Source organism: Vanessa atalanta, chromosome 12, assembly GCF_905147765.1.
Source record: "Vanessa atalanta chromosome 12, ilVanAtal1.2, whole genome shotgun sequence".
NCBI lineage: Eukaryota > Metazoa > Arthropoda > Insecta > Lepidoptera > Nymphalidae > Vanessa > Vanessa atalanta.
In genome coordinates, this window is record NC_061882.1 from 3,441,623 (window position 1) to 3,461,075 (window position 19,453).

At 31.4% G+C, this 19,453-nt stretch overlaps 2 protein-coding genes across 2 annotated transcripts; both read left to right on the forward strand.

Moving 5' to 3' along the window:
- The first annotated feature begins 7,059 nt into the window (after window positions 1-7,059).
- LOC125067654 (probable ribosome biogenesis protein RLP24) lies at window positions 7,060-8,734 on the forward strand. Its single transcript, XM_047676356.1, has 3 exons — window positions 7,060-7,192; window positions 7,310-7,632; window positions 8,340-8,734. The coding sequence occupies exons 1-3, from the start codon at window positions 7,112-7,114 to the stop codon at window positions 8,509-8,511; spliced, it is 576 nt and encodes a 191-aa protein (XP_047532312.1). The 5' UTR covers window positions 7,060-7,111; the 3' UTR covers window positions 8,512-8,734.
- An 893-nt stretch (window positions 8,735-9,627) lies between these two features.
- Window positions 9,628-18,030, forward strand: LOC125067679 (neither inactivation nor afterpotential protein G). The gene is made up of 11 exons (XM_047676393.1): window positions 9,628-9,791; window positions 10,070-10,272; window positions 10,465-10,683; window positions 11,443-11,655; window positions 12,426-12,589; window positions 13,339-13,499; window positions 14,106-14,227; window positions 14,924-15,107; window positions 15,763-15,907; window positions 16,432-16,611; window positions 17,882-18,030. The coding sequence occupies exons 1-11, from the start codon at window positions 9,665-9,667 to the stop codon at window positions 18,015-18,017; spliced, it is 1,854 nt and encodes a 617-aa protein (XP_047532349.1). The 5' UTR covers window positions 9,628-9,664; the 3' UTR covers window positions 18,018-18,030.
- The last annotated feature ends 1,423 nt before the right edge of the window (window positions 18,031-19,453 follow it).

Below are 19,453 nucleotides of genomic sequence, written 5' to 3' on the forward strand. Positions count from 1 at the left end.
TAAGTATCGATCTGATCCAGCTATTGATGCTTTGGCTGTTGTGATCGTACCTTTATTTCTTTGTCTCTTATAATCCGATGGGATGGCGAACCGACATGACCGGAATGAAACTAAAACATCTTCCCAACCACTTTAAGTACTTTTCAAGACATTGGACTGTATTCTGCCAAATTAATATCTCCAGGTTTTACTTAGGGACTTAATCTACAACATCGGCATTTGAGCTGAATAAGCTATAAAACGTATCGGAACATGTAAAAAAACAGTAACGGTGCATTGAAATCAACTCATGCTACCCTAAGACCGTAGAATCATAGTTACTAACACGGACCAAAGATAAGGAGGAATGGTAATTGGAAAATTAAATCAATCATAGCATGAATTGCATTGTTAATTTTAAATTTTAAAGCGAAAAATGGGTAAATGTATTTCATTTTAATTATCAATCAAGTAATAAAAATATAACTTTAATCTCATTTACATAGTTAATTAAGTCAGCTAAATACATTTAAAAGACAATAATCGATGATAAACTTTATAATAAAAACACGTGTCGTCCATATGAATGAGTGGACGCACACAATATAAGTTTTTATTAGATGTAGCTCCAAAAATAATAAGAATTTAGATTTTTATTATTGACTATCGCATTTCGAAAATTTATTATAGATTAAGTGCGTTTTATTATCGGTCACTCATCGATCGATTCTTATTATTTTTTAGTGGGAAAAACAATTATTATATATTTTTTTATATTTTTACATAATATTGGACACTGTTAACAATAGTAATTTGTCGAGTACAGAAAGGAAAATACCGAAAAAGAAAGATCAGTATCCAGAGACAAGAAAAATTCTGCAAGAATACTACATAAACTCTTATTGCAACCCACATGATTAAAATAATGTCCATAGTAACTATATTATATTACATAATTTTTTAAGTCCTAAGTATATATATTTCTTAAATGCAAGCACTTCTAGAAGGTTGCCAACTTCTTAATATTTATTCTCTAATAAATTATTAATATTTTATATATAATAATAATAATAATTGAGATCTTATATCTTGATAACTGTCTTGTTCTGAGAACCAATATTGAGTAACCTTTTAGTGAATAAAGCTGGGACTCGACAGATACGCATCTTCGCCGTGGAATCTTGCCTTTTACAATTCGACTAGATTTATGTTTCTTCCTAATTATAAAACGAGAAAATATAGTAACAGCCTATAAACGTCCCGCTCCTTCCTTCCTCTTCATTTTAGGAGGCGAGACACATTATTTTGGTTTTTTTTTAAATAAATTCCAATCTGTTACGCTTTTAAAATATTTCTAATAACAATCTGTGGGGTCGACTTGCATTAATAATTTATATTAATTATACGAAAATAAAAATGCAGCGATTATTTTCATCCCATAAAAAAATCGAATAAAATCTGAAATTTAATGTTCTCTTAAAATTCAAACCGTTACTAGCATAAATAGCACTTGATAAATGAGTCTCGTTAAAAGTTGATGAATTAATATGAAATCTGTCGCTGACAGTTTAAGGGCAGCGCTGTCAGCGGGACAGGGGTATTGAAGTACTGCGTCTAGACAGTTCGTGCGTGACGAGCGTGACATTAACGCCGCGAACTTAGGCCGGTTTTGGAGTACCATGTTCATATAAAAAATCCTTCTGCGTCTTCAGTACTTAAGAAAGTTTTTTAGTTCAGTTCTTTCTAGTTCTGAATGAAGTTGTATAGTATATTTTCGTTTCTACGTACAATTTCGTACCACATTTCTCGGTCATATTCTCATTATTGACTTTAAATATATATAATACATTTTAAAAAAAGGTTTATTCTCTAGATAATTTTTCATTTTAATTTTAATAAATATATATATATATATATATATATATATATATATATATATATATATATATATATATATATATTGTCGAGACTATTTAAATTATTCTACATTATAGTGCTATTATATTGACTTATTTTCATATTAGGATGTTTCATTACAAACAAATTATCTTTGGCTTTAAAATAATAGCAAATCATGAATATCCAACTACGCTTGTACAGAACCCAACCGTTTACCGCGGTACAATTCGAAAGACTTCGACCAACAATTGAATAAATGCAAACTTTCTTTAATACGGAACCGTTACAATGTAAGCCCGTTTCAGACTTGACCTATAATTTCTATTAAGCCGACATTACTGGAATTATTGTTATGCATAAGGAAGCTCATATATCGTTTTCACTCTCACTTCCATATCCCACAAATATACATATACTCTTCCCCTGTTTTCCCTCCTAAACACCATTTTTTTAATTAAAATAATTTTAAGTAATTGAAAAGTATATTCGTTTTTAGGTAAAAAGGAAATTTTGGTTGGGACGTTTTAAATATTATTAAGAGCATTTTCGTACAGTAAGGAATATTCATCTGAGCTACAAAAAGTTTAAGTCGATATTATTACGATATTGATAATGTTTATTGGACACAGAAAGGTAGACCAAGATGTTTTCTAAAAAAGTTAACGATTGAACGGAGTAGTACATCCTTATTTAAATTTTTTTAAGACAACAAAAGCCTTAGAATTGTCTTTTGCTGTCTTAAAAAATGTTAACATAAAACTCGAAGTAAGTCAGGGACCACAAGAGGATAGCGAAATCAAAAACATTAATAGAGTGGTGAATTAATATAATCAATATAACAAACATAAAACCATTGGAATATATTCTATACAATGACATGATTCAATGAAATCACACAAAAAAAACTAAGGATTATTAAAGACGTGACCGCGGAACGGGATTAGCGTCATGTTTCGCATTTGTTTACTACTGGTTAATACCGGCAGAATAATATAATATGTACGTTTCGTTAAAATATAGCCTAGACTGCTGTTTGGGACACTTCTTGAAAATAGATACTAAGATTGTCGAGATAATTTCATGGGAGCATTGAGATGGATTCCTTCTAGCAGTACGGGAGAGTCGAGCCTTTTTTACTGGCTGGAAAAACACATTACGCGTTTCCCCCATATGATGTGGGGGGTGGGGGTATGTGGGATTCACCAATGCCCAGTAAGCTTAGTGCTTAGTACACCGGAATACTCACTAAAAAAACAACGGTACCCTATCCGTCTCTTCGGTGGGCGGCACAGTATTGCTTTCCGCATGCTCCGTGACGCAGGGACAGTAGAACCTTCATTAACTTATGTATATACACAGTAATCCTCAGTTTCGGAAAAATACTCAATCCAAAAAAAGAAAGTCGAACTTCATATGAGTCGACTAGTCTTGTTACACTTAAAGCTTAAGTTAAAATAATCGTTTTTACATAAGTTTTTTTAATTAGCATTTCATAAAAGAATACCTAACCGAAATGCATTATCCAAAACAAATGCGGACGAGGAATAAAAGATAAGTTTAGTGCGATCATTACAATTTCATAAAATAAATCCTATTAATTGAGAGACTCTTTATTCCTGCTCTTTTATGTTGTAGCATCGTTTTCGAACTCCACTCTGAGATCCTAAATAACCTCTAATTTATTCAAACTTTGGTTCATAATTGTACAAAAGTAAGAAATCAAAATTACTTAACGAAACTATCCGGCATTTTGTTATAACGAATTCATTTACTATTTAAGAGCATTATTTTTTTATTAAAAAAACTAAAAAAAAGAAGACCTTTTTTATGTCAGAACTCCGTCATTTACTTCCCGTGTGGTCCCATTTAAATTGGAGGGCTCTATGCAAACCCGACGCCGTCCGTACCACCCACTACATCACAAATTCTACCACCAAGCATCAATCACTCTTAGCGTAAGTTAGCCAGCGAAACTACAGGCACAAGGGACATAACATCTTAGTTCTCAAGATTGGTGGCGCATTAGTGGTATTTAGTAAGGAATGGTTATAATGGTTATAGTAATATCTTTTTTGACTACTTACTTTACTTAGCTTGGCTCATTTGCCCGTCCGCCTAACTAAAACTAAATGAAGTCCTTTTTGTTATCATTTGTTATATATTTTTCATTTCATTATTGCACACTGTAATTCAAGTAATTTATAAAGGCCGATATACAATCAGAAAACGATGCGCTCGCTAGTTTCAAAATATTTTATCTCATGCATAGATACCTATGTAACTTTAACTCCCGTTGAATAATACAACCATTTCTTTGTTAATATGTGTTATGTTTACAAAACGAGACAAGTTGATTTATATATCCACCGTTCTGACTATTGGTGATCGGCGACTTTTAACACATAATAATGAAAGCCATTGAGGCAAAATGTCCATACGTGTAAAGGCTATAATAACGGTTATAATTAATTTTAGACTATTACAAGATATTAGAAAAAAATATGTGCCGTAAATATTTTTTATGGCAGCTATTTCAAATAATATTATAATATAAAAGGTGATCTGACTAAGTCCTCCAAAATAAATAATACTTTATAATTAAACTCTATAAAGTTATACCTATAAGTACCTTATTATATTTTCATAATGAATACTTTCGTTCATTACTAGACGTGAATATTAATGAAATTATGTATATATATATATATATAATTAAATAACATAGGTACTTTAAAAGTTAAAATAAGTATGAAATATACTTATTGCTTTAAATCGAATTAAACGCAATGGAAAAATTGACAAAAATCTCATTTTGTAAATATACAACAGACGGCAAATGGAGTGCACAATGTGTTATGTTTTTCGTTGGGTCGTAGGGATTTTTACTTTTCATGGATCACTTTTTATTTAATACTTACTGGAACATTTATGTGATCCAGAGTATGTATAAGGCACGTGCAGCATGGCCATACGTCACGTTTTTCTAGGACAATCTCGTTTTCAAATCTGCAGAGCTCAATGTCCTTAAATTAATTTTAGACTCATAAAAATAAATATAATAGGCCTTTAAACTGAAAAATCGTCTTTCCAACATGATGATATATTTGTTCCGTAACTTCAATATTAAAGTTAATAAAGTTACAGAAAAGATAAATAAATGAGGAGCACATCCCGTCGTATTCTGTTTTATAGTTATTTATGCTAAAACAAATACAGTTGGAGGTAGTGTACTTAAAAAACGTTTATTTTCGATTCCACTAACTAACAGACCTTCGTGTTTGTGGTGTTGTAGATAAGAACAATATCCATCCAATATTCATGGAAGCAAAGATAATCCGTTATTTGGCTTGAGCTGATATTTAAGATGGCGCCTGGATCAGAACCGAATGCATCCCACATCAAATTCTTCATTGTACATTCTGTAACGAAGTAACAGATGTAATAATATTAATAAAAACAAACGAATTTCACCTTTTTACAACAGGATCTAAAGGTGTATATCCTGTAAAAATATTTACGTAACGATTCCTCGATACCAACGCTACGGATTACAATGCAACTCTCGTAATTTTCCATGTCACCTCGTTTGTCACCACTGACAGCACAACGTGTATTTTTTTACATGCATAATGCCAAAGTTTTGCGAAAAAAAAAATCTCTCATCGTTTTTTATTTGCATAAATCGCACGCTGAATCGCAAATTAATATAACTGCATGAGAAACGTAATATTGCATTCGTTTTCGTTTACAAGAAATCAATGTTTTATCATTCATTCATTCAAACGAATCGAATATTTTCTAAGCACATTTACGATGCACATAGTGCTCTTGAACTTTGTATGCCGTTATTAAAGGTATATTGGGTTTTTATATTTAAAGGGTTTTTATGCCCTATGCGTTCATACAATTACAGCTGGTACTATCAGGTGAGGCATAGGATGGAATAACTGTTAGTTCGAACCTATGATCGAAACTACCAGTTCAAGTTAAAATAGGTGATGAACATACTGGCAGGAATGTCACAAAACAATTGCTGTCGATATGTCATTCTCTAACCCGAACTGCTTTTTTATTTTATTTTATTATAGGTGGCAAACGACAAGAAGGTCCGCCGGATGGTAAGTAGTCACCGTCGCCAGTTAAGTGTCAAGTCGCTCGAAATAGAAAAATTCACATGCATGGAAGTGAGTGTTGTAGTAGTAGTGAACATTCTTTGTTCACTACAACACAAAATACATTTATCATTAAGTTAATTTTTATTTGTCGTAATTAATTTAGCACGCAGTTAAAAGCTATTTTTAAATAAGACACCGAAAATATAGAACTTGTCACAAAGGTTATGGCACGAACTCTTTTTTAAATTTTGACACAAATTTCACTCATAAATCGAACAGTAAAAACAATCTTAACATTTGCCATGTGAATAGCAATGAAGTGAACCAAGATCCAAAAGGCCGCTCTCATACAAAATCAATAAATTAACACGCAGCTCGCGGTTCTCAGGAAAACATTCGACTAACAATTTTCACTTCCTTCATTATGTTAGTGTTATTCATCGACACAGCCTGACAAATAAAGCGTTCATAAATTAAACAACAAAGGTTATGGACTCTCTCTTTCCTTAATAATACCAAATTTAGGAGAAACATTAGTCCGTATTACGTAATTATCTTTATAAGGTGAAAAATACATTCGTAACGGTCTGTTTTAAGCATACAAAATGTAGTGTACTTAGTTGCTTCGAGTAATTACACACTTAACATCCAACGGTCGAAGTAAACATGCCGGTATTTTAGGAAAGCTATAAATCGGGCAGTCAACTGAAAAGTTAAATTACCTATCAGCTTTGTGGTATTCCGGCTAACCAACTCGTTTTACGAGTAACTTATTGGTAGCTAACAAAATTAAGTCTCATAATAATTAATGTGTTTTGCGACATCTATCATGCAGTAGTTAAATTACTTGTAGGAAATATTACGCATACAACCGCTAGATGGTTCTGCATAACAAAATACGTTATTAAAATATAAATAAACAGATATGTATGTTAATATATATTATTTTAAATGAATTAAAAAATAATATTTATCATTTATTTTATTTGTTATTACGTAATTTGAAATAACTTATTTATTTTAAGGGAAGCAACACCACAAACTTCTTAATCTATAATTTCACCATCTTTGTTCTTTTTTGACGTGCTGTCAAACGATCAAAACAGCACGTGTTTATAATGCGTATAGAAACTTGTTATTTCTGCTCCTCCAGGATATATCCTGGCCATGGCATACAATTCGTGAGAAACGACTGCAAGGTAAATTACCAAAAACTCAATTACATCAAAACATTTCCGCACAATATTTACTTAAAAGAAACACCTATTTTTGACATAATATTGCATCAAGTGTAAATAATCTTTATTATAAATTAGATTTTCAGATTCTGTCGTTCAAAATGCCATGCAGCATTCAAAAAGAAGAAAAACCCACGTAAAACTAAATGGACGAAAGCTTACCGTAAGACTGCTGGGAAAGAATTAGCTATTGATCCATCGTTCGAGTTCGAAAAACGCCGTCATGTTCCCGTCAAATATAACAGAGAACTCTGGACAAAGACCATTGAGGCCATGAAGAAAGTCGAGGAGATCCGACAGAGACGTTCTAACAACCATATTATGCAGAGATTAAGGAAAGGACGTGAAGTTGAGTGGCAGAGAGATGTCAGAGAAGTTCAACGAGATATATCCCTTATCAGGTATGTAAATGCTTATTGTATGAGATTAAAACTTGTGAAATATTCCACTAATTACTCCAATATGTGTTTCATTTTAAGTAATTTATAATATGTTGTTTTATATTTATTGCCCTTAGATACTTTACTGGCTTTAATAATTTATTACCTTTTAATTATTTTAATTATATGTGGATTGCCTTATTGTCCAACTAATTATAAGTAGTCGTAAAGATTAATATTGGTGCCATTTGAAATATAAACAATACCTTACATCACTAATGCACCACCGATCTTGAGAACTAAGATGTTAATTTCTTTGTGTCTGAAGTTAAACTGACTCATGCCATCTTCAAACCTAAACACAGTAATACAATATCTCATTTTGTTCTGGTACATCTTCTGATGGTAGGTAATGTGATGAGTAAGTGAAGCATATTAGTCTTGTACAAAGCCCTACCACAAAGTGAAACATACTTATATGATATGATTTTTTAAAAAAAATATATAAACAGAAATTTTTATTGAGTTTCAGAGTTTACGCTTGAAGTAAATTGTAAAATCAGTTTTTATTGAATGTTTGATGAATTGATAAAATATAAACGAAGCATTGTTTTCTCTGGGTGAACCAATATTGTCTTATAAGCAAATAGATCTATATTGGTGTATATATTGTTTAAAAAATATAAACATTAATAAAATATAAATATTACTCTGAATTTGCCTTCTAGATCACCTGCTGCTGGTCTCAAGCAAAAACAAGCAGAAGATACTGAGATGGAAGTCGAACCAGAAACAATCCAGGTCATTGATGCTAAAGGTCGCAAGCAAGTTATTGAAGCTCCTGTCATGGTTCCGGCTACCGGTGAAATGATTGAAGATGGAGGAGATGTTGTATTATAACAAAACCATATAATGTCATTTTGTTATAAATGTTGACTGAATTTTACATAAATACAAACGAAATAAACAAGTTTAGTATACACAATTGTAGGGGTTATGATTTTGTTAACAATTATTCGAAAATAAAAGAAATAAAACCATTCTATTAAAGTTTTTATACACTTGTAATTTAATACCATACAATACTTCATTCTGTAATTAAAGAAATGTGTTTATAACCATATTTATTGTTTTGGTACTTTTACAATTATCCTTTCTATCTGAACATAAATCTATAGGCGTGATCAAAGTATTATTAAAATACCTATCATATAAAGATCAAGTCTACATTAAGCATTTTAATTTTAATGCAAATTCTTAACCATTTTCATTAAAATTCTGAAAATGAATCTAAATTTTTGTAAAAAATATATTTTTTTACTATTAAACGTAGTTCCCCCATTTTGTTTACAATCATTTTATTTATTTGTATAACAATTACCATAATATCAAAAATAAAACAACATTATACCATATTACAGATAAGTCATTAACAATTTGTTATTAAAAACTAAAATCATGTCAATAGCTTTGAAATAAAATAATGTGACAAAACTTTACCTTTTTTACTTTTAGCAAAAGATGTAAATTAATTGTACTGTATTTTGTTGTTCTTACAAATATGAATGAATACAGCTGTAAGGCTGTATGACAAAGTAAAGAATTGCATCATATAAATAAAGTATTGATTTTCATCGCCATCAAATAGCTTAATCCCCTTAGGTTTTCTTTCAGAGGTGGCAAACCTTTTCGTAAAATGAGGTTTATTCGAAATTATTAAAGATTTCTGAACTCAATTCTAAAAGAGTATAAGCTAAGGATTATTTAAAAGTAAAAAAGTTACTTTACTCCACAACATTTGTAAGAAATTTATCAATATTGAATCGTTGAATTTAACGTACACATAGGTAATATAAATAAACAAATAGAAAAAAAATCATATTGCCAATATCTTGAATTATTATTTAAATACATCTTTTTTTAATGAAATAAACTGAAAGGTTTGTCTGCTCTGTCTAATTCAATTAGTATCGGTAGCAATGTCTGGATTAAGTAACAGTTAGAGGAGTAATTTTTTACGCACGGCAGCTAGTTCGCTGTGATATGAAACAAAATGTCGATTTTTTCATACACAATAAGCATATTAGTAGCTTTTGTTTCTTACATAGTGTATCAAAAATATGCAAACGTTTATACGAGTTTTATAACTAAGCCAGTGAAGAGATATGATTACATAATCGGTAAGAAAGCACTAAATTGCGACATCCTACTTATATTGAATCCCGTTAAATATTTAAGAAATAATTTTTAAATATGTTAATTTGCTATTTAATCGTGTCAGGCGTGCTATATTTCAACCTATTTATACTTAAAATCACACAAGCAATATTATTGTATATATTTTTAGATTATATTGAAAAGAAAAAACAGTTTATGTAGAATTTTTATATAAATCCTTCATTAATGTTAATTACAAGGTATTTCTTAAGGTTAAGTGCTAATAATGTATTATATTTAGTGGGTGCGGGTACAGCGGGCTGTGTGCTCGCTTCTCGTCTCTCAGAGGATCCTAAAGTTAAGGTACTACTGGTTGAAGCTGGAGATCATATGGGCTATTTCTCCAAAGTACCATTGACTTCCACTGCCTCACAGCAGGGGTCAAATGATTGGTCCGTACGAGCTACACCTCAGAAGTACTCGTCCTTCGGGCTCTGGAATCAGGTAATAATAATAGATAAGAATGTTTCTGTTATTATAGAATATTTTACAAATAAAAATAATGTATTTAAGCGCCTACTTAGAATAAATAGTTTATTTACAAATTCATTCATTTTTATAGTATGAAAGTATATTAATTATGTACTTACATGTATTCCTTTATATTAAGTAAATAATACTCCTAATTTTTTTAAGACCCCGATAATTCCACGTGGCAAAGGTCCTGGTGGATCTGGACAAATCAATTTTCTTCTCCATGGTTTCGGCCTTCCTGAAGATTACAATAGATGGTCGAGACTCGGTTTTAAGGGTTGGACTATGGATGATCTGAAACCATATTTCTTAAAGGCTTTTGGAACTGTTAGGAGCGAATTCGACTCCGATAGCTGCCCGGCAAAAGGGGTGTGTGCAAAGGTTTGTAACAAGTCGTCAAGAATAGAACTAACAAAAAGATAAATATGAAATTTATTATTGAAATACCTTTTTAAGAAGCAAAAACAAAATACACTTACGTATTTCTGCTCTAACAATTTACAAGCACTTTGGAATCTTAAAAAAAGGTTTGTCCGGTATGTAGTTTATACCGTATAGTATAACCGTTAACATACTTTTTGTACAATGTTACTGTTGGTCTAATGAAATTAGTAAACGGCTCACAGATAGGATGTTTGAAATTTTACACATCCGTGCATATGTAACTCCAGCCCCTCGTATGATCTATAAACTGTCGTGTCAGTTCATGATTTTTCAGATTCAGTTCAGATTATGAGAGTGTATTATTATAGTGCATCAGTATTTGTGCGGTCACACGTATGAACCAAAAAATATTCAACTAGCTCAATATTCCTCGAAATTACCTTTACATAAACCTCATAAATATAAAATATATAATCTAATATTATATAGTTTTGGCTATGCTTAATTACAGAAATTTATAAGCCGATTTATATGACCGAGATGGCTTAATTGTTAGAAACCGTTTGTTGATCGATGATTGCAAATCGTATATATTTAATGAATTTTCATATACTTCATGCGTAATTATAATTCTTATTTGCGTATTCTGTAGGACAGGTATCTAATTTCAATAAAATTCTGCCACATGTGTACCAGTCCATATTGAACTACCTTGGTGGATTAAGCACAAAAGTGAAGTGTCGATTTATTTTTTAGGCTCCTATGAAACTGAAGCTAATACATGAAGATAATGAGCTTATGTCAATATTTAAGCAAGCGTCTTCAGCTCTCGCTGCTAAAAACACGTTATTTAGAAAAGCAACAGCAAATGTCAAAGACGGCAGCAGATATCAATCATACGACGCTTATCTAAAACCAGCGCTTAAGAGAAAAAACCTACACGTCTTGTTAAAAACGCAAGCTATATCAGTAAGTTTATAACAGTCTTAATTATAATTATAAGTAGTTCCATTATTTAAGTATTAAAATTTTGACTAGATAATATTTTCGTTATGCAAACAGCATAAAAATTATAATTAATGTAGGAAGATCGTTTTATGAACATCAATCATGTTAAGTCAAGATATATCTATTTTTGTAAATAAAGAAAACACTTTACAATCAAAATAATATAATATTAATTATAAACTTGTTGTACTGCATATTTGTCTCCAATACCTATTTTTGTAGACAATTAACCTTTTCCAAATCACTTTACATGTGGATAGGGCTTTGTGCAAGTCCATTTGGGTAGATACCACCCACTCATCAGATATTCTTCCGCCAAACATGAATTTCTATTGTTATGTTCCGGTTTGAAGGGTGAGTTAGCCAGTGTAAATACAGGCACAACGGACATAGTATCTTGGTAATATTATCCTATGGTTGGTGGCGCATTGACAATGTAAATGATGATTAATATTTCGTACAGCGCTAATGTCTATGGACAGTCATGACCATTTACCATCAGTCCCATTTGCCCGTCCGCTAAAGTTTATCATAAAAAACCTCGTGCACCGGCTATTATAAGTTAATTATTGTAATGATATACTATACCAGTAGCCTACACCGAGCCCCAACAATTACTGTTCAGTGTACACGCTTATAAGTCTGTCAGTTGAACGATGTGTAAACTCGTAACATAGGAACAAAAACAAGCATTTATTTTTGTATTATATTTAAGATTTTATGTCACGTAGATACGGTTTGAAGAGGAAAAGGCTACGTCTCTTTATATTTTACAAGACCACAGGAATCTGGACAACATATTCGTTAACAGGGAAATAATTTTAAGCGCTGGATCAGTCAAGACGCCCCAAATCTTGATGTTATCTGGTATCGGCCCAAGAAATTTAATTAAAAGGTAAGAAATCTTAGTAACAATGTAACATTAACATTAGGCCATAAAACAATTTTTGTTAACTCGCCCACTTGTGACAACATTTGTTGTTGACAACAGGTTGGATCTTATACATTAATCTTAGATCAAAATATGCTATTGGTCAGAATGTATTTGTAATTCATTCTTAAGAATTATTATTTAAATAATAGAATATATGTTTCTTAGAAAACAACTCTTCTACAAGATCAAGTTGGGCACGAAAGGCTCCATTACGAATTTTAGTTATAATGCCGCATATTCCAAGGTCCTGGGTTCAAACCCCAGGTCGTGCCGATAAAAAGTTATTGGGTTTTGCCAGGAGTCTGGAATGTGGAACTGGGCAACTTCTCGTGCCTAGAATTCTTTTCGGATTGTCCGACACAACGGAGTCAGAGAATGGAGAGTGCACCTGTGTTTCCGCACACACTTGTTCACTATAAGATTTCCAGCGTTTAAGCCGATCTACCTTGAGATTAGCCGTCGTAGGCGTTGGCGAAATTATCACGTTCAGTTACCAAAATACAATAATTATATCATTATTAATAATCAATATTTTTTTATTTTCTTCCAAAACCTCCTGTACAAGATGAGGTATAAATATAAATTGGGTTTTCAAAATAAAAAGTTTTTTGATAAATTTTCAACATGCAACTTTTGTTTAAATTTCGTCATCATAGTAAATACCATAGCTTTAATTAATTAATTTAATTATTATTACTGTTAATTTCAAGCTTACAAATAAACCTGATAACCGATAACGAGTGGGTCGGCCGCAATCTTCACGATCACATGAACCTTCCCATCTACGTTAGCATCAAGAAGCCAATCAGTGTGACCTTGGCTAAAGTATTCAGCGCGAGTACATTGGTTGATTATTTTTGGAATAATAGCGGTAATATTTTCATTATTCACAAAACTAAAAATCGTTTTTTATTTTATATAAAATGAATAGCTTAACAATTTTATAAATATTCATAATTAACAACTTCGACTGTAGTCTTTAAATATTCATATTGAACATTGTCCTTGGTTATTAATAATACTAGACCAAAGTTCTAGACCAAATTTTAAAATATATTTCAATCTAGAATTATTTACAAGAATAACAGAAAAAAGATATGTTTATAGCAAAAGTTGCACTATGCAACTACACCATTGATGAATGCAGTTTCGGTTCATTATCTAATAAGTTGCTATACCCACTTTTTGTTGTCTCTATTGCAATTATTTTTACCTACAGTTGTCATAATTACTCGCTTCCCGCTATCCTATTGGCGTTGTCGTATTATATTTTTTAACAGAAAAAGAAAAATAATTTATCAGAATGATAACAGATAACAGATGTTTAATGATAGCTAATATTAGGTATATTGCCTTAGCCAGATATTTCGTAATCCATTGTTTGAGGTGGGACCGCTATTCTTCTCTAGCAGAACTCAAAAAGCAATATAAATTACGTACAGCAAATCATATAGCCATGCATATGTTTCTTTACCAGGATATTTAGCATTTCCGCCAGTTGCCGGCGTGGAATATCAAAATGCATCCGCTCTGATGCTCTTCTCAATGGGATCATCAAGTGAGCGGCTGTTGAGAGATTTGTCAAACTATAGACCAAAGGTAGATTTTCTCATATCAAGTATTGAATTCACAATTTAATGATTTACATAAGTATTTAAAAGTATAACAGGAATTTCTAGCACTTCGAATCTCACTCGAGAAATTTAAAAATCCGACTTGATACGCAATTCATAATTACTATCGGCAATTCTTGGTCGTGATGATGTGAGTTTCGAATTTATTCTTATAAAATAGCTACAGATCATATTATATGGAACACAATTAAAATCCAAAAAATATTAAAGACAATCTGTGTCTATGTGTAAGCGTAGGTAATGTTAGTACAACTTATTGATAATTGTATTAACAAAGAGATTCTGCTCGCATTCATAGTAAAATGTTTTTTTTTTTACTTGATAAATCAGTTGTTGTTATAAATCCGCCAATCAAAGGCCGTTTTCGTTTTCTTCGTGGCATGTTATTGGAAAGTTATTATAAACTATTACTATATGTATATCGTTAATAGTGTAGCTAAGTATGATATCTTTTTAGAAGGTTATATAATACCTTAAACTTCGCGAATACATTGATCCATCAAAATCTAAAGATTTTTTCTCAATTAATAATAATTCTTTTAACATAAAAATATTATGTTATCCTTAAACAAATTTACAAATTAATCAAAAATTAAACTAAACCGCAATTTTATAATAAAACTTAAATTATAACACTTTTTGATTGATTGCCTCTATTCAGGTCTTTCGTGACACATTCCCGTTCCACAACGATACAAGTAAGGAAGGGTTCATGTTCCTCGCTACGTGCATCCAGCCGAAAAGTAGAGGCACTGTCACACTTAGAGACTCCAGCACCTCGGTGCCGATTGTCGTGGACCCGAATTACTTGAACCGGGAGTATGATGTGAAATGCATGATAAAAGGTAAATGTCACTTATTTTTAGTAGTTTATCATTACTTTTACTGATCCAATCAGACCAGAATCTAACCAATCTAAAAAACCTTTTACGCGGCTTACATTAGCGTAACCAGGGGGCTGGCAGAATTCATAACGTAAGGAAAAAACGTTACGCCCTCCTCAGGCAACCTACCCCTCTCTCTCTTTTTATTTTATACGGTTTTATACAAAATTGTTTTTTATGAATGTCTCAATTCACACATTTGATTTCTTGTTATTTAATTATTCTCAAACATTGACTGTTTAACAGATACAGCTAAATCAACTTCGTTCCAACTGGGTGTCTCAAGACACTTCTCTTTTTTGTTTAATTTAAAAATTATAAAAATACGACTGAATTTAATGAATTAATCAACGAACTTATAGCCAAGTTCACTCGACATGATGTACGGATTCTATCGATACTTTTTTATTATTTATACTACTTTTGTCACACAAAACAGTTATGCCAATTATCAATTCTGATTTTGGTTACATTATATTTGTTTCCCATATTATAACATATAATATATTTCGTAAGATCCCTTCAGATATCTATTACACTAAACAATTTAACATCGATAACTTTTTCGATAAGGTTTGTTGCTCAATATTGTAAGATTATTTTCGTGTTTTTTTAGCAATAAGGCGTGCAGAGAGATTGCTTACAACAAAACCATTCGAAGAGATTGGAGCTCGGATTCACTGGCCGAGGCCTGAACGTTGCCTTACATTCTGGAATTACACCAAATTGGATCAGAAAGGACTAGTTAGACGGAGGAAAAAGTATGTATTCTTACATCCTAATAGGATTTAAAACTTAATATTCACGTTAGTTTATGGTTGGATCGATCTAAGTTAATTGTAACATTATATATTTTGGTTCATTGGCTCAAATCAGCTTCAATAAAATAATGACATGGTTCCTTGATACTATATAGAAACTAATAAACTAATTTATATTTAATGTTAGCGCTAATTGGTCTATACAAAGGTAAATCTTTGCGCAAGCACCGTAATCCGCTACTTAATTATTATATCTTGATTTTTATTCATGAAGAAGTAAAGAAAATTCATCATTCATCAAGCGACAGCGCATCTTGGGATTGAATTTGTTACATTGAAAATACCTTTGAATAAGCACTGAACGAAAAAAAGACATAGTACAACTTAATCCATATCTTATATTGCATATTTTAATATCGAAGATTTTTTACAAAAATTATATAATTAATAAATAAACAACTAACGACACTACATCGAATTATATGTAAATAATATATTAATATTAATTATATATAAATATTTAGAATGAAAACACAAGGAGCACCAAGCGTTCAGGCACAGAAAGAGGTGACCAAACCAACCAAGCCAAAGATACAAAGCCCCCCTAACGAATATTTGGAGTGTTTGATGCGAGAAGTCGCAGTTACTGGACACCATATTGCTGGAACCTGCGCGGGCGGAAAAGTTGTTGACAGTCAGTTGAGGTTCGTGTATAATCTTTGTCTTACCTATAAAAAAAGTGTAGTGTGTTTAATAAACGCTGATTTCCCTCTTTATGACTTCATTGATTCGAAATTAGATAGAAAATGTCAAAGCATTTTTGTAAACAATAAACTCCTAGACATAATCTATAGGTAAAGCCGATAAAACTCTTTAGTCTAAATCTTAAAAAATACTTTCAATACAATTAGATCTATCTTGAATATCAAAAACACCGAGTTGATACATACATTTGCCATTGACATTAATAATGGCCACAGTGCCAATAGTGTGTTGCAATTTTATACTCTATTATTTTTCTACATTCTTGTAAAATATAAACAGAATATTTTGAACATGAAAAGAAATCACATTACGAAACGTTATGCATACACACAACAGGACACATTTAAAAGATTAAACCTGCAAGTTGTCTTAAACAATAATCATACATTTGGAACATTATTATTGCTGCATTTCTCAGAAATGTACCAAATTGTTTAGAAAAGTTGTTGAAAAATTAAAATTTTTACGTTATTAATTAATCGACAAAATATTTATCCATAAAATAAACCGTTCGCAGTTTGATATAATCTTTTTTTTTTTATGGCATTGGTTGGCGGACGAGCATATGGGCCACCTGATGGTAAGTGGTCACCACCGCCCATAGACAAAGGCGCTGTAAGAAATATTAACCATTCCTTACATCGCCTATGCGCCACCAACCTTGGGAACTAAGATGTTATGTCCCTTGTGCCTGTGATTACACTGGCTCACTCACCCTTCTAACCGGAACACAACAATACAGTGTACTGTTATTTGGCAGTAGAATATCTGATGAGTGGGTGGTACCTACCCAGACGGGCTTGCACAAAGCCCTACCACCAAGTATATATATAATCTTAGAATAGTTTTCTATTTAATATTTTGGAAAAAAGTCCTTGTCCTGTCCACCTTATTCTAAAGGTAGCGCAATTAAGGCCGTAATTATATATAATAAATACCAGCTACTAGGTACTAAAATGTGATAATTAATTCCTGTCTCGGAAAGCACGTTTAGCCGTTCGTCTTGCGTTACGGTACTACCGAATTACCTTTTTATCGTGTTAAAAGATTGAGGGAATGGAGAAAAGATCTATGATTAAACACAAACTTGTGGTACGATATCTCCAGCACTGTTTTATATTTTCCGTTGACATTTGTGATGTGATGATCACCGGTACCTAAATCTTCGATTAGTAGAACATACTATATGTTAACAATTTAATTTTTCAGGGTTAAGAATGTCAGTGGTGTACGTATAATGGACGCAAGTGTATTCCCCGCTCCAATATCTCTATACCCGAACTCTGTTATCGTAGGGATGGCGGAAAAGGCAGCTGAATTAATAAAAAATACTCCTAGACTGTGAAATTATAAATAATGTGTGCAATTAATAAATATTTTATTGATTTATATGATAACAATTTATTTTATTATTATTTATCAGTTAAGTAGAAACTAATTTCAAAATTATGATATAGAATTATACACGGATTTAGCATTTATAATAAACCCAATTAACATAAAACTGAACTACAATAAATTTGATATTTTTCATATTATAAAACAAGTAAAATATTTTTTAAGAATAAATTAAGCAAGATATTGTAACGATGTACATATCTGTGCCAATATTATAAATGCGAAAGTAATTCTGTCTGTTGCTCTTTTACGGCCAAACTACTGAATTTGGCCTGATATGACGCAAGATTAAAATCCAAGAAAGAACATGGGTATACTTTTTTGCCTAATACCTGGAGACCAATCTCTAAAACGCGAGCGAAGCCGCGGGCGAGAATTAGTAAATATATACATTTTAAAAACGTAAAACCCGTTTGTACACTTACATTACAATAGGATAACCAATGTTACGTCTCAATCATATTGAAGCTAATCAATCGCATAAAGTAGCTCTATTACCTTTTCCAGTATTAGGTAGTTAGATAAATTAGTTAAGGTCATAGTGACCTTGAATTGAAATGACATTATACATCGAGATCAAGAATAATCTCTGTTATTCAATACGAATTAGTGAAATTTTAAGTGGAATAATCTGTACTATAAATACGGATATACATGTTTATCATTTCGTATTAAATAATATAGTAGAGTTATTAGCAAATCGTTGGAATGTATTAATGTAAGGTATATTTATGGTGTTAAACAAGATACGGAACGATTAAGCTCGTCCTATTGGTTGTTGTACGCCCAAGTTTTATGACAGTGTCAAAAAATTCATCTAGAAATAAAAGTCGGACGATAATTAATGTCGCGTGCGAATTATGATTAAAACAATAAAATGAACATGTTTGATACTTGAACGCCCTTTCACATGTAACTATAACAATATTCTAGAGTTTTTATTTGTGTATATTTTTATGTGCTTATTATATTACCACTACTTTATTATTTTTTGTTTTTAGTATACGAGACAAATGATAATATTTTTTTTTAATTCTTAAAGAATGAAGCAGTTATGTGTTGTTCGTCAGTGTTCTATGTAACGGTAACCTGATTTGTGCTGGACCATTTTCCTCTGTTATTTCTTTCATTTTTTTTTTTTAATAATTTTAATTTGAATTTAATATACAATTTCTACCATGCATATTAAATTCAAATTCAAATTATTATAATTTTATGATGAAAAGTATTATTTTAATTGCACATCCAATGAATAAACTCCCGTGTCTATTTTTAATTTTCAGCCGATTTTCTCCGAATCTTATTTCCGAAAATATATACTGGAATTCACTGAAAGATTTTTGTGACCGAATTACGGATCGTCCTTTCAGGGCGCAGATTGAA

Excerpts from the sequence above, each read along its gene's own strand:
- LOC125067654 (XM_047676356.1), top strand. The coding sequence starts at position 7,112 with ATGCGTATAGAAACTTGTTATTTCTGCTCCTCCAGGATATATCCTGGC. Across the intron at positions 7,193-7,309 it reads TCGTGAGAAACGACTGCAAG|ATTTTCAGATTCTGTCGTTC; the intron begins GTAAATTACCAA and ends ATTATAAATTAG. Across the intron at positions 7,633-8,339 it reads CGAGATATATCCCTTATCAG|ATCACCTGCTGCTGGTCTCA; the intron begins GTATGTAAATGC and ends TTTGCCTTCTAG.
- LOC125067679 (XM_047676393.1), top strand. The coding sequence starts at position 9,665 with ATGTCGATTTTTTCATACACAATAAGCATATTAGTAGCTTTTGTTTCT. Across the intron at positions 10,684-11,442 it reads CAAAAGGGGTGTGTGCAAAG|GCTCCTATGAAACTGAAGCT; the intron begins GTTTGTAACAAG and ends TTTATTTTTTAG. Across the intron at positions 15,108-15,762 it reads TGTGAAATGCATGATAAAAG|CAATAAGGCGTGCAGAGAGA; the intron begins GTAAATGTCACT and ends GTGTTTTTTTAG.